Source organism: Schistocerca americana, chromosome 1 (assembly GCF_021461395.2).
Source record: "Schistocerca americana isolate TAMUIC-IGC-003095 chromosome 1, iqSchAmer2.1, whole genome shotgun sequence".
Classification (NCBI taxonomy): domain Eukaryota; kingdom Metazoa; phylum Arthropoda; class Insecta; order Orthoptera; family Acrididae; genus Schistocerca; species Schistocerca americana.
The window spans coordinates 1,017,610,267-1,017,634,522 of record NC_060119.1 but is presented as its reverse complement, the minus strand read 5'-3'; the positions used below and the strand labels follow the sequence as shown (position 1 = coordinate 1,017,634,522).

The 24,256-nt window shown below is 43.3% G+C and overlaps 1 protein-coding gene across 2 annotated transcripts in view; it reads left to right on the top strand.

Moving 5' to 3' along the window:
• LOC124548964 (major facilitator superfamily domain-containing protein 6) overlaps positions 1–19,427 on the top strand; it is a 225,648-nt gene extending 206,221 nt beyond the window's left edge. For both annotated transcript variants that reach the window (XM_047125207.1, XM_047125208.1), the window contains exons 9-10: positions 18,888–19,040; positions 19,140–19,427. In XM_047125207.1, the coding sequence (XP_046981163.1) occupies positions 18,888–19,040; positions 19,140–19,216 (230 nt within the window). In that variant the 3' untranslated portion in view covers positions 19,217–19,427. The remainder of the gene's footprint in view (positions 1–18,887; positions 19,041–19,139) is intronic.
• Positions 19,428–24,256: the final 4,829 nt, after the last annotated feature.

Here is a 24,256-nt window from a genome sequence, read left to right as displayed (position 1 = left end):
GATTGATATCCTTTGTAATCTCTACACACAGGGCTTCCATGGATGCCTGCTCAATTTCCTTCAGGAATTTTTAAAAGACAGAGTTTTCAAGGTATGCGTGGGTTCTACCTTGTCAGACACATTTATCCAGGAAATCAGTGTGAGTCTGGTTTGCCAGGTCCTGAGCATCATCCTCTTTGGTGTCGCCATTAATCCTATGATGGTTTGTCTCCCACCTGTCATCTCTGGCTACCTTTTCGTTGACAGTTTTGCCACGTATTGCAGTTCTCCACAGACTTGTCTCGTCTCATTGGGCAGAGCAATGTCTTGATAGTCTTTACTTGTGGATTATTGACAAATTTCATTTTTCTGTTGACAAAACCATTTGTATTAATTTTTGGTGGCGGAAATGCTTTCTTGCACTGTCCTTACATCTTAGGCCTGTTGCTCTTCCGTTCATTGAAACTATGAAATTCCTGGGGCTCACACTCAATAGGAAACTCTCCCACATGTCTTTCCTCCCACATGTCTTTCCTCCCACATGTCTTTCCTGGCAGCCTGCTGTATGTGGTGCCTCAATGTCCTGTGTGTCCTCAGTAGTACTTTCTGGGAGAAGATCGAACCACCCTCGTCTGTTTGTACTAGTCTCTTCTCTATTTGAAACTAGACTATGGAGTTTCATTTATCCATCTGGACATCCATCCCTCTTACTCCATCTTGATACTCTCCACCATCATGTCATCAGTTCAGCCACTGGCACCTTTTATACCAGCCTGGTTAAGAGTCTTTATGCAGAAGCTGCTAACTACTGCTGTCCCACCACAGTGACTTTCTTCTCAGAAAATATGCATACTGTTTGTCTGCCATGCGTCGCTACCCATCCTATGCCTCCTCCTTTAATGACTCCTTTGATCACCAGTATGAGGCACACCCCTCTTCTCTGTTATCTTTAGGAGTTCACTTTTGGCCCTTGCTCCAGCAGCTTAACTCCACACTATCTGTAACTTTCCTGGTGGGTGTCAATCCTTCACCACCTTGGCTTCATGCGACGGCCAGTGTTCACCTTGGCCTTCATTCACTTCCTAAGAACACCACTACAGCCTCACTCTATTGCCTTCAGTTTCATCACCTTCGCACAAACTTTGCAATAGTACCTTTGTGTACACTGATGGCTCTTGGACTGACCTTTGTCAGGTGTGCCTGCCATATTGGCACCGATGTTTTTAGTTATTGGCTTCCAGAACACTGCTTAATATTTACAGCAGAGCTCTTTGCCTTGTATCAGACCATGTAGTACATCCAGCAACACAGGCTTTTCAGTTGCATCATCTGCTCACTCTCTCTTAGCTCCCTTCGAAACCTCTGTGTGCTGCGTACCGTCCATGCCTTAGTGCAATAGGTCCAGGGAAGCTGCCACTGGCTCACTCTTGATGGAGCCACTGGGATGATTGTGGGTTCCTGGTCATGTTGGTCTGACAGGAAACAAGGTCGCTGATGCTGCTGCCAAGGCTGCAATCCTTGTACCTCAGCCTGCCAGTTCTTATATTACCTCCAATAATCTCTGTGTTGCCGTCTGTCAGCAGGTGGTGTCACTTTGGCCTCTGGCCGTGAAGAGATCATTTTAACTAGGTTGCAGATTGGGCACTGTGTTTTCTGCTATCACCATTTAAGTGGTGCTCCCCCACCACTTTGTGCATATTGCACCCAACTTTTGACTGTCCACTATTTCCTGATGCAATGCCCTTTTTTTAACCACTTATGTTCCTGTTTTTGTTTACCATCTGAGTTATTGGCCTTTTTAGCGAACGACACACTGGCTGTCAACCATGTTTTACTTTTTATCCTTCTTAGCAATATGGTGGTGGCCATTTAATTTTTAGTTCTGGACCTACATTTCTCTATGGCATATTTTATAGACTTTTCTCCATGTTCCTGTACTTAGCTGTCTTCTTTTCCTTTGATTGTGATTGACATGTAATCATTTTTAACTCCTCTCTTTGTCTTCTTGTTCTACAGTTCTGACTTGGACTTGTATGACCCTAGTAAAACAAACAAAACAAATATTAGCATTACACTAATGTAAAGTGGCTTTGACGTTCAAAGTAAATACAAACCAGTAGGACGAATTAGTTACTGAATGGCCCTTGTACAAATTTATTCATAGAAACGGTAAGCTGCCAGTAGGAAATAAATGACAACTATTGTATGTAAATTAAAAAGAATAAGCTTTTATAAAAGAAGTAGATTTACCACAAATATAACTGGATTAAATGGTAGTGGCTTGACTGCAAATAATATCTGGCAGTGTAGTGATAGTTTATTTTTGATACAATGTACACATTAAGTTGTTAAGAGATTGTTCTGTTTAGTTAGTGTATACTTCAACTTGTTTGCATCAATGAAGATTATCCTCCTTGCTAGTACCTACAGAACATAATTAATTAATTAATTAATTAATACTACATAGTACCATTTGAAATGATCATGCATTCTCTTTTACTAAATAATGTTGATCTTGATACAAGGATCAACACTTATGAGCTCCATAAGTTGATTATTTAGTTTCCAGCTGCCACCTATATGCACCATCAGAGCAGAAAGTCACACAATTAGCTTTTTCTGTGTTTTTTCATAGTTTAATACTTAAATTCTACACATGTTTTTATGTTTAACAGGTGTAATCTTGCATTTTAGTAACTATAAACTGTAAATTCAAATAACTGGTAGCACAGTTGTCATTCCTTTTGAACGACTAGCTACACATCTTATTAAGGTGTCAGCCTCTGTTGTTTACACATCAGGAGGGTAGCAAGCTTTAGCATTCTGTTTGTGCCTTTACAAAATGGTTCAAATGCCTCTGAGCACTATGGAACTTAACATCTGAGGTCATCAGTCCCCTAGAACTTAGAACTACTTAAAACTAACTAACCTAAGGACATCACACACATCCATGCCCGAGACCATAGCGGTAGCGCAGTTCCAGGCTGAAGCACCTAGAACCTTTCGGGTTGTAGGACTCCCCTTTGTAGATCAGGAGTGCACTAGACAAAGGAAGCAGTTGCTGAGGTAGCAGAGTACTTGTGCAGTGCATGTGGGTTTTTTAGGCTAGGTGGTGGTTTGAGGCAGTCTGATGAACATTTACCAATGAAAACACAAAGAGCGAAATCAGTCCATGTATGAAGTAGACACTTTGCCAAATTTTCAACAGTAAATTGTTGAATATTCATAACACAGTTCCTTAATTTACTGCACTCCAAGGGTGTTGTCACACTCGATTATTCTTGGAGCTGAGAGCTGGCTGAAACCTGAAATAGAAAATTCTGAAATATTTGTATATCGGAAAGACAGATTAGATGCCATAGGAGTTTTGCCATGCGAGTTTCAGAATTAGTGAAAGTAAGTCTACATCAGTAGTGTAGAAATATCCTGAACATGAGAAATTAGTTGGAATTGACTTGAAACTACCAGATATATACTGGGATGCCTATGGATTCATTGCAGGTGATACGGACTGGCAGTCCTGTGAAATATTTTTGAAAATGTTTTCAGAAAACTGTCTTGAACAGCAAGTTTGACTGCTCACACGTTACAGGAATGTAGCTTCAAACAGGCCTGATATTGTTGATGGTGTTGGTATAGAAACAGTGATAAGTGATTAGTGATAAAATTTACTAAACCCATCGAGAAGCCTAGGAGAGTATTTTTGCTAGAAAAAGCAGATAAGCAGTTGTTAGCATTCCACTTATAAAATGAATTCACATCATTTAGTTTCAGTATGATGGTGATAGAGGAATTAGAGGCAAAGTTTAAACAGATTGTAAATCTTGCCCTGGAGAAGTGTGTACCAAGTAAATAGATTAGGAACAGAAAAAATGCACTATGGTTTAATAACAAAACTGCTGAAGAAACACTGTTGCACTCTGAGTTCTAAAGAAGGACAGACAGATGATGAGAGGCAAGTACCTGCTAGGTTAGCTGAGAGTGCTAATGCACTGCTTCCTGGACTTGGGTAGGTGCGCCGGTCCCAGATCGAATTCACCTGGTGGCTTAACGATGAGGGCCAGTGTGCCAGCCAGCCTGGATGTCATTTTTAGGCGGTTTTCCACATCCCACGAGATGAATACTGAGCTGGTCCCCACATTCCACCTCAGTTACACACCTCGCAGACATTTGAAACACATTCACACTATTTCATGATTTACACTAAACGCAGACAGCTGGGGTACACTGATTCCATCCTGGGGGTACAGGATGGCAGCAGGAAGGGCATCTGGCCACCCTTTCAAATTAACCTTGCCAATCTGTTGTAACCATGCCAATCCAAAGGGGGAGGAGGAGGAGGAGGAGGTGGAGGAGGCAAGTGTCAGTAGAAATTTGTGCATCTGTAATAAGATTGATGTGCAAAGCATATAACAACTCACTGTCATGCCTTAACAAAAGATCTTGCTGAGAGCCTGAGAAAATTCTGGCCTGTGTAATATTGCTAGGTAGATCAAAGGTTTGTATCCAGTCACTCACTGATCTGTCTGGTGCGGCAGCAGAATACAGCAAAAGAAAAGATGAAGTTTAAATCTTGCATTTAAGAAAATCATTCATGCAGGAAAATCAAACATACATTCAGTCATAAGACCATGAGGCTGACTACCATCAGTTGTAATTGGCATCCCTGGCACAGAGAATTAACTGAAAGAGTTGAAAACAAAGAAGTTGCTAGGTCCAGATGGAATCCCAATTTCGTTCTACAGGGAGTATTGATCCCTTAAATATGTATTAATATATTGCATATATCACAAATCTCTTATCCAGATCAAAGTCCCAAGTGACTGGAAAAAAGTGCAGTTGGCTCCTGTACATTAGAAGGCTATAGGAATGGACCTGCAAAATTACAGAGTTGCAGCCTTAACATTAGTTTGTTATAGAATTTTTGAGCATATTCTAATTTCAAACATAATAAATTTTCTTGAGGTGGAAGAGCTACTATCCACAAATCAGCACAGATTTAGAAAGCATCTCTTGTGCAAATTCAGCTTGCCCTTTTCTCAATGATGTCCTGTGAAACATGGATGAAGGGCACCAGGCAGATTCCATATTCGTAGATTTTTGGAAAGCATTTGACATGCTGCCCCACTTGAAAGTGTTAACAATAGTACTAACAGACAAAATAGGTTCCCAGATAGGTGAGTGCCATGAAGGCTTCTTAAGTAATAGAATCCAACAGGTTGTCCTCAATGGCAAGTGTTACCCAGAGGTAAGGGTATCATGCGATGTGCCCCAGGGAAGTGTGATAGGAATGCTGTTGTTCTCTGTATACATAAATTATGACAGACAGGGTGAGCAGCAATCTGTGGCTGTTTACGGGTGCTGTGGTGTACAGAAAGATGACTTACACAAAGTTTCTAGTTGTTCTGGTAGATGACAGCTGGTTCTAAATGTAGGTAAATGTATGATAATACAAATGAGTAGGAAAAACAATCCCATAATATGATGACATATGGCTGGGCAATATTCAGTGAAGTGGCGAGGCAAATTTTACATTAAAGGGTACGGGAAATACACTGGACTGCTAAATTAGAAGTACTGCATGCATTGTGCATGAAGAGCCATTACAGTCACCATTTGTGACTGTGTGGTCTGGATTATCAAGCACCTACATGTTCAATCCATTCTTCTGTGAAGAGCCTACGTTCAGAAGGTCTGTCAGGTGTACCATGACATCTACATATTATAGAGTCCTTCTTGTAGGGCATGTGATTCCTGCTATGGAAGAGTCCACCTGTGTGGAAACCCCTGTTTTCGTGCAATATGGGGCACCACGACATGTTGCTTGCCCAGTGAAAGATCTGCTTAATGCAGCTTTCCACAAACATGTTATCTCCAGAAGTTTTCCAGATGCATGGCCTGCAAATCACCTTACCTGAATCCCTGTGGCATTTGTCTCTGTGGATAACTAAAAGAATGTGTTTACCAGGGACATGTTTTGTCTCTATCTGATCTGCAAGCCAATATACATAAACACATTGCTCAGATTCCATCCCCCCTGTGGGCCCGGGGGTTAGAATAGGCCTGAGGTATTCCTGCCTGTCGTAAGAGGTGACTAAAAGGAGTCTCACACTTTTCGGCCCTATGAGTTCAGGTCCAATTCTATGGTTTGACCTGCCACTTTCAAAATTCTACAGAAGTGTGGTCCATATAGGGAAGGATGCCTTACATGGTACACAAGTTATCCATAGTGCCCTTGTATTCGATCTTCTGAATCTTTAGTCATGGCTTTGCATCTCCAGCTATATTCAACTATTTGGACAAGGACACTTCCCGGGGTATGTCATCTTCTTCTGTTGTCTCCTGTCCTCTTTCACCCCAATGACAATACTGGATTTCTCTGCGCCCAATATCCAGCGCAGTAGCCAGTCTGTTGTGGTGGGGCCATCATGTACCCATTTTTTGGTAACTCCCTGACAACACGGGGATCGCACTGCTGATGCCTGAGCTGTAAACTCCCCACATATGCCAAGGAGTAGATGCCTGTCTTCTTGAGGCGTCAGGACTGCTGGCAATTACCATCATTCCAGTTGGCCTTTGCTGTGGCTGGGTGGTGCCCGTGGGGAGAGCCCCAGATCAGAGTGGGTGGCATCAGGGCGGATGACATGCAATGAAGCAGACTAAGTCATCTCTTGCTGGTGACCATATGGCACCAGCAGTCTCTACAAAGGGCAAAATCAAATTCAATGCTGACAGGTATGACCCTAAATTGTTTCCCTCCCTCACTATACCGTGGCAGCTACAGAACGGAGAGAGCAATATTCGCCTCGGTTTTTAGTATGAAGCAGAACTGATGGGGACTCCTTTCTACCTTCGAAGCCTCAGTGTTTCATTGAACGGCTGAAGGATAAGTTTGGAGAAGTGACAACACTGTCCAAAATGCGAAATGGCACAGTTTTGATTCAGACAGCATTCCTAGCCCAATCCTGAGCATTACTCGCCTGTGACAAGCTGGGTGATATTCCTGTTTTGTCACTCCCCATAAAAGCCTCAACATGGTTCAGAGGATTATTTTCCATTGTGACCACCTCTTACAGTCTGACGACGAGCTCTGCGTCAATTTAGAATGGCGGGGTGTTCATTCCATTTGGCACATTTACAGGGGACCCAAAGACAACAGGGTTGCTACCAGCACCTTCATCTTGGTCTTTAAGGGTGATTTATTGCCTGAAAAGGTAAAGGTGATGGTTTACTGCTGTGACATGTAACCATACGTCTCTCCCCCTATGCGGTGCTTTAAGTTCTGGAAGTTCAGGCACATGTCGTACCGCTGCACTTCCAGTGCCACATGTCGAGACTGTGGACATCCACTGCACCCAGATAATCCAGGTGTGTCACCTCCCACTTGCATCAACTGCGGAGAGCACCACTCCCCCTGCTCAAAAGACTGCCCAGTACTACAAAAGGAGTGGAAAATCATAGAGTACAAGACCGTGGACTGGTTGACTCACACAGAAGCTAAACATAAGTTTGAAAGATTACACCCCATTTGGTTGACGTTGACATATGCAGTAGCTATGTCACCATTGCTGTCCCAAGTGCCAGTGGCTCCTCACTCTGTGCCATGAACAGTGGGCCCTCCGGGCCACCAGAATACGTCCACCCCTTGGTGGTAGCGGGCATATCTTCCTCCATTCCTCCCAAAGCGCCTACTTTTGGAGCAAGGGCCCCCCAAACATTGGTCCCCTTCCCCCTGCCAGAGAAGCAACAGCCTCCTCCGGCTCCTCTCGTGTGGAAGGGATCCCTTGGCGCCCTCTCTCCCGAGGTCAACACTAATGCCGTTGCAGACACCTACCAGTGGCTCAAGGAGCCAAAAGCTGCTGGATGAAGAGCTTCACGGTCTTCCTCTGTACCTGAAGCTGGTACCCTCTGGTGGGTCCAACACCACCACTCCCTAATAATTCTGCATCTGAGGATGCGGTGGAGATCTTAGTGTCCCCTCTGGACCTGGATCTCACTGATGCCTCATCCACCATAGAAGTGACTACAAATACTCAATTGGTGGCAGCAGGTGACCCTGAGGCATAACCTGCCTCCTTGCATGCTTCATGCCTTCGCAGCCTCATGATAATGTCATCATTCAGTGGAATTGTTGTGGGTTTTTCCGCCACCTGGCTGAGCTACGGCAACTCTTAAGCTTTGCATGTGCTTTCTCCTCTGCCCTTCAGGAAATCTGGTTCCTGGAAATGTAGACCCCTGCCCTTCGCAGCTATAGGGGATATTACAAGAACCATAGTGGCTATAATAGAGTGTCGTGTGGAGTTTGTGTCTATGTCCTGAACTCAGTATGCAGTAAACCTGTGCCCCCTTTAAACCCCTCTTGAATCTGTAGCTGTCAGGATAAGGGCGACGCAGGAAATAACTGTCTGCAACATATATCTTCCTCGAGATGGTGCTGTACCCCTGAACGCATTAGCTGTGCTGATTGAGCAACTCCCTAAATTTTTCCTACTTTTTGGAGATTTTTAACGCTCATAACCCCTTGTGGAGTGGCACTGTGCTAACTGGCTGAGGCAGAGATGTTGAAAATTTACTGTCAAAACTTGTCCTCTGCCTCTTAAATACAAGGCCCCCCCACACATTTCAGCGTGGCACATGGCACATATTCGGCCATTGATCTCTCAGTTTGCAGTCCTGACCTCCCATCTATCCACTCGAGGGCACATGATGACCTGTGTGGTAGTGATCACTTCCCCATCTTCCTGTCACTGCCCCGGCGTCAGGCCCACAGATGCCTGCCCAGATGGGCTTTAAACAAGGCAGACTGGGAAGGCCTTCACCTCTGCTGTCACCGTTGAATCTCCTCCACATGTTAACATCAATGTGGTGTTTGAGTACGTAACTACAACTATCATTTCTGCAGTGGAAAACGCTATCCCTCGTTCTTTAGGGTGCCCCCGGTGAAAGACGGTCCCTTGGTGGTCACCGGAAGTCGCTGAGGCAATTACGGAGTGTCGGCAAGCTCTACAGTGGCATAAGCGGCACCCTTCCCTGGAGCACCTCATAGCTTTTAAATGGCTCCTTGCCTGTGTTCACCAGCTTATCAGACAACAGAAACAGGAGTGTTGGGAGAGATACATCTCGACCATTGGGTGCCATACGTCACCTTCCCAAGTCTGGGCAAAGATAAAATGAGTTTTTGGGTCCCAGATCCCAACAGATGTTCCCGGCGTTAACATAGATGGTGTGTTATCTAACGACGCAAACATGATTGCCAAGCACTTTGCTGAGCACTATACTCGCGCCTCTGCTTCGGAGAACTACCCCCCAGCCTTTCGCACTCTCAAACAGTGAATGGAATGGAAAGTCCTTCCGTTCACTACACACCACAGTGAACCCTATAACTCCCCATTTACAGAGTGGGAGCTCCTCGGTGCCCTTGCACATTGCCCTGACACAGCTCCTGAGCCAGATCAGATCAACAGTCAGATGATTAAACATTTCTCGTCTGACTACAAGCAACATCTCCTCATGATCTTCAACAGGATCTGGTGCGATGGCGTCTTTCCATCACACTCGCAGGAGAGCGCCATCATTCCAGTGCTCAAACCCGGGAAAAACCCACTTGATGTGGATAGCTATCAGTCCATCAGCCTTACCAACGTTCTCTGTAAGCTGCTGGAACATATGGTGTGTCAGCAGTTGGGTTGGGTCCTGTAGTAACATAGCCTACTGGCTCTGTGCCAAGATGGTTTCTGCCTGGGTTGCTCTACCACTGATAATCTTGTGTCCCTTGAGTCTGCCATGTGAACAGCCTTTTCCAGATGCCAACACCTTGTTGCCGTCTGTTTTTGATTTACGAAAAGCGTATGACACCACCTGACCACATCGTATCCTTGTCACATTATATGAGTGGGGTTTCCGAGGCCCGGTCCCGATTTTTATCTGGAATTTCCTGTCTCCTCGTACTTTCCATGTCCAAGTTGGTGCCTCGCATAGTTCCCCCCATATTGAGGAGAATGGGGTCCCGCAGGGCTCTGTATTAAGTGTATCTCTATTTTTAGTGTCTTTTAACAGTCTAGCAGTAGCTGTAGGGCTGCAATCTCACCCTCTCTATACGAGACGACTTCTGCATTTCGTACTGCTCCACCGGTACTGGTGTTGGTGTGCGGTACCTACAGGAAGCCATCCACAAGGCATAGTCATGGGCTCTAGCCCATGGTTTCCAGTTTATGACCACAAAGTCAGGTGTCATGCACTTCTGTTGGCGTGTTACCATTTGTCCACAACCAGAACTTTACCTTAATGATGATCCACTCATGGTAGTGGAGACATATCAATTCTTACGACTGGTTTTCGATGCCCAATTGACTTAGCTTCCTCACCTTCATCCGCTTAAGCAGAAGTGCTGGCAGTACCTCAATGCCCTCCGCTGACTGAGCAGCACCAACTAGGGTGCAGATCGCTCTACACTGCTGCAGCTCTACAGAGCTCTTGTTCAATCCCCCCTTGACTAGGGGAGTCTGGTTTATGGTTTGGCGTCACCTTCATCATTGCATTTACTCGACCCAGTGCACCACTGTGGCGTTTGCCTAGTGACAGGAGCTTTTTGGACGAGTCCGGTGACCAGCGTCCTGGTAGAGGCCAGAGTCCCTCCATTGCAGGTTAGGCATGCACAGCTGCTGGACAGTTATATTGCACACATTCATAGTTCTCCTGCACATCCGAATTACCATCTCCTTTTCCCACCAATGGCAGTTCATCTCCCACATCGGCGGCCCAGGTCAGGGCTTCCAATTGCAGTATGTGTCCGATTCCTTCTTTCCGAACTGAAGTCCTTGCTTTTACCACCTATACTTGAGGTCCATTCATGTACACCTCCATGATGTACACATAGGCCACTGCTTTGCTTGGACCTTTCACATGGCTTTAAGGAGTCAGTTAACCCTGCGGCTCTCCGCTGCCACTTCCTCTTGGTTCTTGACATGTAGCGAGGCTATCAAGTTGTTTACACCAATGGCTCGATGGCTGATGATCATGTCGGCTTTGTGTATGTCAGTGGAGGACATATTGAACAGCATTCCTTGCCCGATGGCTGCAGTGTTTTCACTGCCAAGCTTGTGGCTATATCTCGTGCTCTTGAGCAAATCCGTTCATGCCCTGGGGAGTCATTTCTTGTGTGTACTGACTCCTTGAGCAGCATACAAGCTACCAACAAGGTGCTACCCTTGTCATCCTTTGGTGACGACCATCCAGGAGTTCATCTATACCCTGGAATGGTCCAGTCATTCAGTGGTGTTTGTCTAGACTCCATGTCACATCGGAATCCCAGGCAATGAACTTGCCAACAGGCTGACCAAACAGGGTATACGGAAACTGCTTATGGAGATCAGATTCTCTGCAACTGACCTGGATTCAGTACTATGCCACAAGGTTTTGTGGCTTTGGGAAACGGAATGGCATAACCTCAGTATGCACAACAATCTGCATGCCATTAAGGAGACTACGGATGTGTGGAAGACCTCCACGCAGGCCTCTCACAGGGACTCTGTGGTTCTCTGTCAGTTCTACATTGGCCATGCTTGGGTGACACATGGCTACCTCCTGCGCCATGGTGACCCACCTCAGTGTCAATGTGGTGCCCGGCTGACAGTGGCCCATATCTTGGCGAGCTGTCCTTCTTTGGGTGCTCTGCAAAAGACTCTTCTGTTACCGGACTTGTTGCTATTAATTTTAGCTGAGAATGCCTCATTAGCTAATTTAGTTTTACATTTTATAAGTGACATTGGGTTTTTTCATTCTGTGTAAGTTTTCATGCATGTCCTTCATCCCTTTGTTTTCTCCACTCTAATGCTTTTAGGGTGGATGTTTTAATGTGTTGCAGAGTGGCTAGCTTTTCCTTTTTATTCACGTGGTCACCCAGCTATGGTCATCTGCTCTCTTACTTTTATCCCTTCTACCTGTGTGTTGCTTCTCTCTGTGGTTTTCTTTTCCTGTTTTGTCCATAGTAGTGTTGGTTGTCCTCCTGTTGTTCTTCTGGTTCTTCCATTCTCCTGTTATTGTGCTGTATATGTCCTTTTTCTTCTTTCCCTTGTGTAATTATTTTACTGGGAACAAGGGACCGATGACCTAACAGTTTGGTCCCTTCCCCCTCTCCCCTAAACCAACCAACAAACATCAAGGAAACTGGCATGGGATTTAGAGTAGAGCCATGTGAAATTTAACTGGAAGAATGTATTTGGAGATACCAAAAATTTTAATAGGTCAGCTTCATCATGAGTCCATGTGGCAAAGATGTCAAATCAGGGGCTGAAGGCTACTGAATCCCAGAAAAGTCCCTTCTGTGCAACCCATGAGAAGGGTGGCATGGGAAAGAGCCATCCTGGTTCCCATGGCCAGGCCCCTGATCTACTTGTTGTCTGCTCATCAAATGTAAAATAGTTGTTCATAAGGATAAAGTTGACTGTAAGGTGAGTTGAAAGGACGTCGTAAGTTGTAATCAGATGGGTGCTGGTTGAGGTCATGTTCAGCAGCAGATTGACCATGTGCATAGGGAATATTGGTATAGATGGAGGTGGCATCAGTGGTGACAAGCAAGGTGTGTTCTGCGGAGTATAACGGGCACAGATTTCAGACAATCTAAAAATAGAAGTCTTTGTACTATAGGTTACAAGTGTTGATCAACAAGGTAGATATATGTGGAATTGGTGCTTTGAAGCCAGAAACTATTGGATACCCAGTGTGATTAGATTTGTGGATGTTATAAAGAAGTTAAAAGGTGGGAGTGTGTAGTTTGGGTGGGATAAGAGGTTCTGTGGGCTGAGGTGTTAGTCCTTGTGAGGGGCCTGATGTTTTAAGGAGTGTTAGGTCAGTTTGCATTGCAGGGATGGGATCTTGAGGCAGATGATGTTTGTAGGCTTCGCATCTACCATAGACAATGCACTTAGCTTCTCATTCTTATTGACTCTTAATGTTGTACCAGTAATATCTATCTTGCATATTACCCTATCATCCATCTTTAAGCTCTCAGGTTTTCAAATATCATTTGACACTGTCCTAAACAGTCTTTTCTTCTCATCCTGTCCAGTATCTCTCCCCGACCCAGGGTCCTGGGCAACTTTTCCAGTGCTCTTTTCTGTTCCTAAACCTTGACAGTCCTTTTCCTTCATCACTTTTCCTTTCCCTTCAACCTTTCTGCCAGGAGAAGGAGCTACTGGTTCCAAAACCTCGCACATTCCCTTAACTTTTGTGTGTATGTTCTCCTGCCACCACTTGGTGAGTAGATTTTTATCCATTCAATTATATTAAATAACATAATTTTATGATGATCAGTTGCTTTTGACAGAACTAATGCAAGGAACAAATTACATATTATGATAGGCCTACAATGACCATATTGCATTATGTAATCCAATGAATATTTGTGACTAAAAGTTTCATATATTATCTACATCTAGATCTACATCCATACTCCGCAAGCCACCTGACGGTGTGTGGCGGAGGGTACCTTGAGTACCTCTATCCGTTCTCCCTTCTATTCCAGTCTCGTATTGTTCGTGGAAAGAAGGATTGTCGGTATGCTTCTGTGTGGGCTCTAATCCCTCTGATTTTATCCTCATGGTCTCTTTGCGAGATATACGTAGGAGGGAGCAATATATTGCTTGACTCTTCGGTGAAGGTATGTTCCCAAAACTTCAACAAAAGCCCGTATCGAGCTACTGAGCGTCTCTCCTGCAGAGTCTTCCACTGGAGTTTATCTATCATCTCCATAATGCTTTCACGATTACTAAATGATCCTGTAATGAAGCGCGCTGCTCTCTGTTGGATCTTCTCTATCTCTTCTATCAACCCTATCTGGTACGGATCACACACTGCTGAGCAGTATTCAAGCAGTGGGCGAACAAGCGTACTGTAACCTACTTCCTTTGCTTTCAGATGGCATTTCCTTAGGATTCTTCCAATGAATCTCAGTCTGGCATCCACTTTACCAACGATCAACTTTATATGATCATTCCATTTTAAATCGCTCCTAATGCGTACTCCCAGATAATTTATGGAATTAACTGCTTCCAGTTGCTGATGTGCTATTTTGTAGCTAAATGATAAGGGATCTATCTTTCTATGTATTCGCAGCACATTACACTTGTCTACATTGAGATTCAATTGCCATTCCCTGCACCATGCGTCGATTCGCTGCAGATCCTCCTACATTTTAGTACAATTTTCCATTCTTACAACCTCTCGATATACCACAGCATCATCCGCAAAAAGCCTCAGTGAACTTCCGATGTCATCCACAAGGTCATATATGTATATTGTGAATAGCAACGGTCCTACGACACTCCCCTGTGGCACACCTGAAATCATTCTTACTTCGGAAGACTTCTCTCCATTGAGAATGACATGCTGCGTTCTGTAATCTAGGAACTCTTCAGTCCAATCACACAATTGGTCTGATAGTCCATATGCTCTTACTTTGTTCATTAAACAACTGTGGGGAACTGTATCGAACACCTTGCGGAAGTCAAGAAACACAGCATCTACCTGTGAACCCGTGTCTATAGCCCTCTGAGTCTTGTGGACGAATAGCGTGAGCTGGGTTTCACACGACCGTCTTTTTCGAAACCCATGCTGATTCCTACAGAGTACATCTCTAGTCTCCAGAAAAGTCATTATACTCGAACATAATACGTGTTCCAAAATCCTACAACTGATCGACGTTAGATATATAGGTCTATAGTTCTGCACATCTGTTTGACGTCCCTTCTTGAAAACAGGGATGACCTGTGCCCTTTTCCAATCCTTTGGAATGCTATGCTCTTCTAGAGACCTACGGTACACCGCTGCAAGAAGGGGGGCAAGTTCCTACGCGTACTCTGTGTAAAATTGAATTGGTATCCCATCAAGTCCAGCGGCCTTTCCTCTTTTGAGCGATTTTAATTGTTTCTCTATCCCTCTGTTGTCTATTTCAATATCTACCATTTTGTCATCTGTGCGACAGTTTAGAGAAGGAACTACAGTGCAGTCTTCCTCTGTGAAACAGCTTTGGAAAAAGACATTTAGTATTTTGGCCTTTAGTCTGTCATCTTCTGTTCCAGTCCCATTTTGGTCACAGTGTGTCTGGACATTTTGTTTTGATCCGCCTACCGCTTTGACATAAGACCAAATTTCTTAGGATTTTCTGCCAAGTCAGTACACAGAACTTTACTTTTGAATTCATTGAACGCCTCTCGCATAGCCCTCCTCACACTACATTTCTCTTCGCGTAATTTTTGTTTGTCTGCAAGGCTTTGCTATGTTTATGTTTGCTGTGAAGTTCCCTTTGCTTCCACAGCAGTTTTCTAACTCGGTTGTTGTACCACGGTGGCTCTTTTCCATCTCTTATGATCTTGCTTGGCACATACTCATCTAACGCATATTGTACGATGGTTTTGAACTTTGTCCACTGATCCTGAACACTATCTGTACTTGAGGCAAAACATTTGTGTTGAGCTGTCAGGTACTCTGTAATCTGCTTTTTGTCACTTGTGCTAAACAGAAAAATCTTCCTATTTTTTTTAATATTTCTATTTACGGCTGAAATCGTCGATGCAGTAACCGCTTTGTGATCGCTGATTCCCTGTTCTGCGTTAACTGCTGCAAATAGTTCGGGTCTGTTTGTCACCAGAAGGTCTAATATGTTGTCACCATGAGTTGGTTCTCTGTTTAACTGCTCAAGGTAGTTTTCAGATAAAGAACTTTAAAAAATTTCACAGGATTCTTTGTCCCTGCCACCAGTTATGAACGTTTGAGTCTCCCAGTCTATATCCGGCAAATTAAAATCTCCACCCAGTACTATAACATGGTGGGGAAATCTACTCAAAATATTTTCCAAATTATCCTTCAAATGCTCAGCCACAACAGCTGCTGAGCCAGGGGGCCTATAGAGACATCCAATTACCATGTCAGAGCCTGCTTTAACCATGACCTTCACCCAAATTATTTCACATTTCGGATCTCCGTCAATTTGCTTCGATACTATTGCACTTCTTATCGCTATAAACACACCTCCTCTTTCACTGTCCAGCCTGTCTCTCTGGTATACATTCCAATCTGAGTTTAGGATTTTGTTACTGTTTACGTCTGGTTTCAGCCAACTTTCTGTCCCTAGTACTATATGGGCATTGTGACTGTTTATTAATGAGAGCAGTTCTGGGACCTTTCTATAGACACTCCTGGAGTTTACTATTAGCACATTAAGATTGTTATTCCCTGTTGCATTTTGCCTACTCCTACCTTGCCGCGTCTCAGGAGGCGTCTTGTCGGGCCTAGGGAGGGAATTCTCTAACCTAAAAAACCCACATGTGCACTCCACACGTACTCAGCTACCTTTGTAGCTGCTTCTGAAGTGTAGTGCATGCCTGACCTATTCAGGGGGACCCTACATTTCTCCACGCGATAGCGGAGGTCGAGAAATTTGCACCCCAGATCTCCGCAGAATCGTCTGAGCCTCTGGTTTAAGCCTTCCTCTCGGCTCCAAACCAGAGGACTGCGATCGGTTCTGGGAATGATACTACAAATAGTTAGCTCTGATTCCACCTTGTGAGTGAGGCTTTCCGCCTTCACCAATTCCGCCAACCGCCTGTACGAACTGAGGATGACCTCTGAACCCAGACGGCAGGAGTCATTGGTGCCGACATGAGCAACAATCTGCAGTCGGGTGCACCCAGTGCTCTCTATCGCAAGGCCTCCTCCACATCTTGGATGAGACCCCCCGGCAAGCAGACAGAGTGAACACTGGCCTTCTTCCCCGACCTTTTCGCTATTTCCCTAAGGGGCTCCACCACCTGCCTAACGTTGGAGCTCCCAATAGCTAATAAACCCCTCCCCCCGTGTACCTGCTCAGACCTTGCTGAAGGAGCAGCCACATGTCCACTCACAGGCAGAGCGGGCAATGCTACACGGCCAGCTTCCACATTGATCCTCCGCCTCGTGCGCCGCGAATGCCGCTGAACCCGCCACTCCCCTTGGGGAGAGGGTGGCCCAATCACGCCCGGTACCCGCGAAGATGTCTCGACAGCAGGGACAGTGGGTGAAGCATGTAACACCTGTGGTGTACCATGCGACGCACCAGAGTCCCCACTGCCGCTACTCTCCGAGGCAGCAGCCTGAAGACGGCTGACCATGGCCATCAACACATTCAGCTGTTCGCGAACAGTGGCCAGCTCCTCCTGCGTCCGTACACAGCAGTTACACATCCTATCCATCCTAAGAAATCAATTTACGGTAGAGAGTTAATCAACTTTTAATTAGACTGCTACTTCATTAAAGGCGGCTGATAGTTGGCTGAACTGTGGTTGCTAGACACTTCTTGTAGAAAACAATGAAAATAGCACTACCTGTCTCTGACCTGTATTGAAAACAAACACTAGCACTACTGGCACTATGGTTGACTGAAGGGATTCTCTCTGACTGTATTCAAAACACACGAAATCCATGGAACACTATTATTAGCACTCGACAATTAAAGCTTCCTAAAAGCAAAAACACACGGAAGAAGAAGTGACAAGTAAGAAAAATACGGTTAATACTTAAATTAACGTAGCTCGCTGCACAGCAGATGTGACACAGATGGCAGTTACTTCCCGTCCCTCCAAGTAAGGTGGCTGTAACACATCCAAGCAACATACCACCAGAGAATGAGCATTCTAATCCACCCACCTAAAGTACGGACTGTAGTAATCCCAGAAAGAACAGAGTCTAATCTTACTGAAAGTCAGTTGGATTTACAATAGGCAGAAAAATAAAAGCAGTGTTCATGAATAACTCAGGCACAAAGAAGAGACTGAATAAAACTCAAACAATGCACATAACCTTTATTGATTTGGAAAAGTGTTTGATTATGTTGAATGTGAACATCTGTCCTGAATTTTGGGTGAGTCAGTCAAGTGCATGGACAGGAGGGTTCTTTGAAAATCATGTTATGAATTAGTAGTATTGACATGTAGGTATATTGAACAAGAAGCAGGTTGGGATATGTAAGATGATCAGGTGTGCTCTCTACCATCAGTACCATTGAATCCACACTTTGAAAGAAGTGCTTTTAATCAGGCAGTACTCAGAAAACAGGACTACAGGCTTAGTAAATGGGCAATGAGGAGGGGGGGGGGGAGGTGTGTGTGTGTGGGGGGGGGGGGGGGGGGAGAGAGAGAGAGAGAGAGAGAGAGATATTGATTGATTGATTGATTTTCCACTTTGTACATGATATAGCAGGACTGACAGAAAGTGAAGTATAACTGAAAAAATTAATAATAGGTAAGAGGGGCACAAAATATGTCTTAAAATCCAACTAGAAATCAGATGCTAACAGTCTGCAGCCACTGAAAAATCCACACAATATGTGCAACCCCCTTCATCTCTGAATAACTGCTCTATATGAACCTGCTTTCTCTTTTCATCCTAATACTCACTCCACAGATTTCACCTCCCACGCTTCCCTCCGTTATCATATTGACTTCCTCGATACTTCAAGGTGTGACCTATCAACTCATCCCTCCTTTTAATAAAGTTGTGCCTCAAATTCATTTTTTTTCACAATTCAGTTCATTACCTCCTCATTTATTATTCAGTCAAGGCACCTAATTTTGTAGAAATTCATCATCTTTGAATCAAAATTGATTCAGTGAAAGAGCTTTAATGGGTATTCCACATTTAAACTACAGGAGAAGTACTCTAATGTAGCCAATTACAGTGTGTACAATCATGTTTCCCTTACACAATAGGAGCAGGAACAATTTGTACTCCTACACTACTTAACCTCCTTCAGTCATAGAGGGCAGCTTAGATGTTGGTATTATCAATAAGAAAACTGTGGCTAATTGTGTCTGGTGACCAAACTGTTATGTTTGGGCAGTCTTCTTAACTCAATAAATTTCTTCTTTATTTCTCAGGATATGCAGTTGGCAGTTTGATAGGTGGTTTGTTATATCGATGGGTTGGTGGAACTAAAGCATTTAAATGGTTTGGGACCACAGCAGCAGTATGTGGCCTAGCTCATTATATAATGTACCAAATGTTTCTGAAGAAGACTATGGTCCCTGCAGGTGAGACATCTGCATCCTTCATTTATACACAACTTATAATTATAATATTGTTCTTTTATTATGAAAATGGTTATATCCAAAATCATATTGTTTCCTTAGGTACATCACAACAGTATAAGTCTCCAAATGACGCAGTTCAGGTGACAGATGTAGCTGCTGCTGATGATGAGAAATGATCAGTCAGAAAATCTGAATTTCTTAAATTCAAGAAATCAATGTCTGTCTGTTCTTTGAAGATGTCACAAAAGTGCCTAATATGTAAATAATGCAAATGATGTACAAAATATTTTGTATGTTGTTGTAGCTATCAGAGTTTATATTTTCTATGTACATGTGTATTTGTAATAAATGTTTTGATGACACTGTACTGTCACTGTTACAAAGAAATAGTTTCCAAAGTTACAGAACTGCACATCAGTCAAATAATTTGGAGATATGAGAAGTAAACACAATATATCATTATGTATGTAATTTGTGGTTGTAAGGGACTTTATCCATTTAAGAAATACTGCTCCCTGCACCCAACACCAACATTAGTTTCATTGCCAGAGAAACCACAAAATAAGTAAATAAAATACAAAAATGAAGTGATTACTCAGTCTTACAAATAATGTAAGACATGATGGAATACCTACCCCATTTCAGTTTCAAATAAAAGTACTCAAAATCTGTGAAAAAGTAATTTTTTGTCGTACAATAACAATGATTATGGTAATTAGGAAACTTAAGTTCCCAGCTGCTACATCCAGCATCACCTGTTTGTTGGTCATGACTGCAAAGAACTTGGACATCCATCCTGTATTTCCCTACTAAACCAGGTTGGGCATGCTCCCACTGCATGCTTAACTATAAATCAAGAGTCAGTCATTGAGTTTGTAACACATAGCACTGGTACAGACACTCAAAACTAGAGCCACAGTGTGTCAAGTTCTCAAAATTCATTAAAACAAATAGTGTGTGGATAAGAAAACACACTGCAACCACAATAGGCAAGTCAGAAGAAGTACATATTATTATTATTATTATTATTATTATTATTATTATTGTTTAGTCAACAATCTGTGAAGGAATGAAGAATAATTTGCGTGAAAAATTTCTTTTAATTCGACAAAAGCTGATATCAAAATAGTTTTTACACCTCTGTGAGACTTTCTTTTTGGTATACTTTCACCTGATACAAATACAGGTTGGCATGAGGTATGTTATAAGAAAATAACTGCTCATTGTTATGATAAGCAAATCCACTATTGCAGAATAACAATTAATCAGTATTGTAATCTGTTAAGCAATTATACTGATCCAATAGTCAGTGATATTTCATGTAGCTGATTTATTTCACAGTTAAGAAAATTCAACTTGACAAGATCATAAGTAAACAAGGAACTGTCAAACTTAAAGACCAGGAGAAAATGTAACAATGATAAGATGTGCCTGAAGTCCAAAGAACAATAAAATGCACTTGAATCTCAAGCTGATGCTTCTCTCACAGCTCTCCCAGGGTAGAGCAAAGCTCCCAAAATGTGCGGGGTACTTTTAATGCACTCATTGGTCTGCTCTGGTGTAGACTGCTGGCATCTCCAGAGTTTCTTGTGGGTCTGCATGCTGTGGTGAGGATGACACTGGGGTCGTATGTCCAAGCCTCACCACAGGTTTGACTCAATTGCCGACACAGGATCCTTTGTTTCTTTATGTTCTCACAGGAGTGTCCGGTGTCAGCAAATATGCTGGTTTTGCTCATTTGAGTGTCACCATCAGTGGCCTGTCATTACATGTTATCTCTACCTTGTGCTCATCATCCATTAAAATTGAATGGCCCAGTGTATGGTGGTTGTAATGATGGGTAGACTGTATCAGTTTTTAACAGTAGGTGAGATCGTGGTTTGAGGAATTTGTGTACAAAAACTTTCTGCTCCCCATGGCAGAATGCTGGTGAACATCATACTTTGAATAGTTAGACTTTGTATTGCTGCATAAAATATGGCAGTTCTGTCTCCACTGGTAACTGATGTATTGGAGAAAGAAAAAAAAAGCCTCAGATAATAGGTGTAATGTTTCTCCATACACCATCTTTGCTGTCAGTGTTCCAATGTATGGTTTACATGCTGTGTGGAGGTCCAACTCTTTCAGTGACACATAATTGCAGCTTTTAATGTTCTATGTCAGTGCTCTATAATCCCACTGCCTGCCAGATGGCAGCTCGTTGTATGGTGGTGTTGGAAACCATATAACTTTGACAGCTCAAGAAACAGCATTGACTTGAATTGCTGTCACTGATTCATTGTAAAGTTAGCAAGACACCCAAAACAGGATATTCAGGCCATTCATTAACAAGGTTTTTGCTGTTGTCTCTCTGAGGAGTCACCAATTCAAATTGCCTCTGTCCATTAAGTGTGTCTATTGACCACAGTAAATGTACAGCGACGTCCTTCTGATGGTGGTAGAAGACCCAAAACATCGGTATGGATGTAGGAGAAATGCCCTGTTGTCTCTTGGAATTCTCCCACTGGCTTGCGTACATGTGTGCCCACTTTATACAGGCGACATGCTATACATATTCTCTACCATTTACAACAGTCTTTCTTTGTACCAGACCACACATACATCTCCATCAACCAAATTCTTGCTTTTGAACTATGATGGGTGAGGTTATGGGTACTATCAAAAACTATTTTGCCTAATATTTCAGGCTTGAAAGATCTGGGGGTTGGCCTGGAAACATCACACTAAATAAGGTCTTCAGCATGTAATAACTGTACTTCCTTACACTGCAGAGTTGTTGAATTGTTTAGTACATATTCTTGAAGTTGCCTAGCTACAGCTTGCACTGAACTCAGTTACCAGCAATTAACAGTACACGATATGGCCCCAATTCTTTAAAAAAGTAGGTCTTCTACCACATTTTCTGCCCATTTCATGTGCCTTATGTCTGCTGTAAACTGGCCAGTATATTCTTGCTGGTGAAATTGTTGTGGTGAACAGCCATCCTTGAGTTTGCTTAAAGCAAATGTGATTGGTCTGTGATACATATGGATTAAGAATGGTCTGGCCTCCATGTGAGGGCACTAGTGCTATATAGCTTTATATATTGCTAATAGCTCTGTTCTATGTGCTCCACTTTAGTCAGAGGCTCTGTAAGCTTACAGAGCTCTTAGGACGAGGGGGGAGGGGGGGGGATGAAGAGCTCTTTTCAGCATAATGGTGGAGAACTGTGCTAACAGCCTGATGGCTAATGTCTACCACTATAGCTAAGGGTGCATCTTGAACTGGGTGGGACAACAGAACTGTTTCCTGTGAGGTTGTTACCTTTTTGAAGGCGTAGTGCATATCTAGTGTCCATGGCAGCAGACGGCCCATCATGTCCTTACCTGATAGTGCTTCTGCCAACAGTGCCTGAACATCTGCTGCTCTTGATAGATGTCATCAGTCAAAGTTAATGATTCCCATGAATCTTTTTCATTGCTAGAAATTCATTGGGCATTGAATGTGCTTAATGATCTTGGTCTCCTCTTTTAACAGACAAACAACGGCTTCCAAAACAGTATGCCCAAGGAATATTACCTGCTTCTGGTGCAGAACACATTTTGCTGCACACTGCTCTGAGGTATTCTTCATGCAATGCAGCCACTTGAGAAAATAACAGGATATCATCCAGATGAATGAAACAGAAACTCATCCACAAAGTGCTGCTATTTCTGGGTGTTATTCTTTAAACTGAATGGCATACATGAATATTAAAAAAGATCAAAGTGTGTTATTACTATGGTCTTGGGTGTAAGCCTTTTTACAATCGGCCAAGCTGAAGTAGCTCCAGCTAGTACGTCTGTGAAATCGCTTACATCAGGGACTGGATAGCAGTACTGCATGGTATGTGTGTTAAATGTATGGTAATCTCCACAGGACTTCCAGATGCCATCTTTCTTCCTTACCACATACAATGGTATGCCCAAGGGCTGCCCAATCTGTGTATAATGCCAGCTTGTAGCATTGATTCAAGCTCTGTTTTGGTTGCAGCAAAAAAATTTCAATAGGTTTCACACCTTCACTACGCAAAAACTGAATAACAGAACGCTGTTCTTCCCTGGTGCAAGTCGCAAGTGGGGCAGCCATCTTTATACTGATACTGCAATGGTATGTGTGCATCTGCACTATGCTGTCACCTACAGGCCATTCTGCATGCTGTTTGTAACACGTTTACCAACTTACAGGATAACGGCATGAAATTTTGATTTGTTATTACAAATTTAAGGTTTTCATTTGGGTATTTACTGGTCACCCGCATGAACCATAGACCTTGCCATTGGTGGGGAGGCTTGCAATGCCTCAACGACACAGATAGCCATACTGTAGGTGCAACCACAATGGAGGAGTATCTGTTGAGAAGCCAGACAAACATGTGGTTCCTGAAGAGGGACAACAGCCTTTTCAGTAGTTGCAGGGGCAACAGTCTGGATGATGGACTGATCTGGGCTTGTAACATCAACCAAAACGGCCTTTCTGTGCTAGTACTGCAAACAGCTAAAAGAAAGGGGAAGCTACAGCTGTCATTTTTCTGGATGGCAGGCAGCTTTACTGTATGGTTAAATGATGACAGCATCCTCTTGGGTAAAATGTTCTGGAGATAATATAGTCCCCATTTGAATCTATGGGCAGGGACTACTCAGGAGGATGTTGTTATCACGAGAAACAAAACTGGCATTCTGCAGATCGGAGCATGGAATGTGAGATCCCTTAATCATGCAGGTAGGTTAGAAAACTTAAAAATGGATATAGATAGGTTAAAGTTAGATATAATGGGAATTAGTGGAGTTCAGTGGCAGGAGGAACAGGACTGCTGGTCTGGTGAATATAGGGTTTTGAATACAAAATCAAATAGGGGTAATACAGAAGTAGGTTTAATAATGAACAAAAAAGAATAGGAACGCAGATAAGCTACTACGAATAGCATAGTGATAGCATTATTGGAGCAAAGATAGACACAAAGCCCATGCCTACCATAGTAGTACAAGTTTATATGGCAACTAGTTCCAAAGACGATGTAGAGATTGAAGAGATGTATGATGAGATAAAAGAAATTATTCAGATAGTTAAGGGAGATCAAAATTTAATAGCCATGGGGGACAGGAACTTAATAGTAGGGAAAGGAAGAGAAGGCAAAGTAGTAGGTGAATATGGAATGGGGGTAACGAATGCAAGAGCATAACTAAATTACAGCTGGC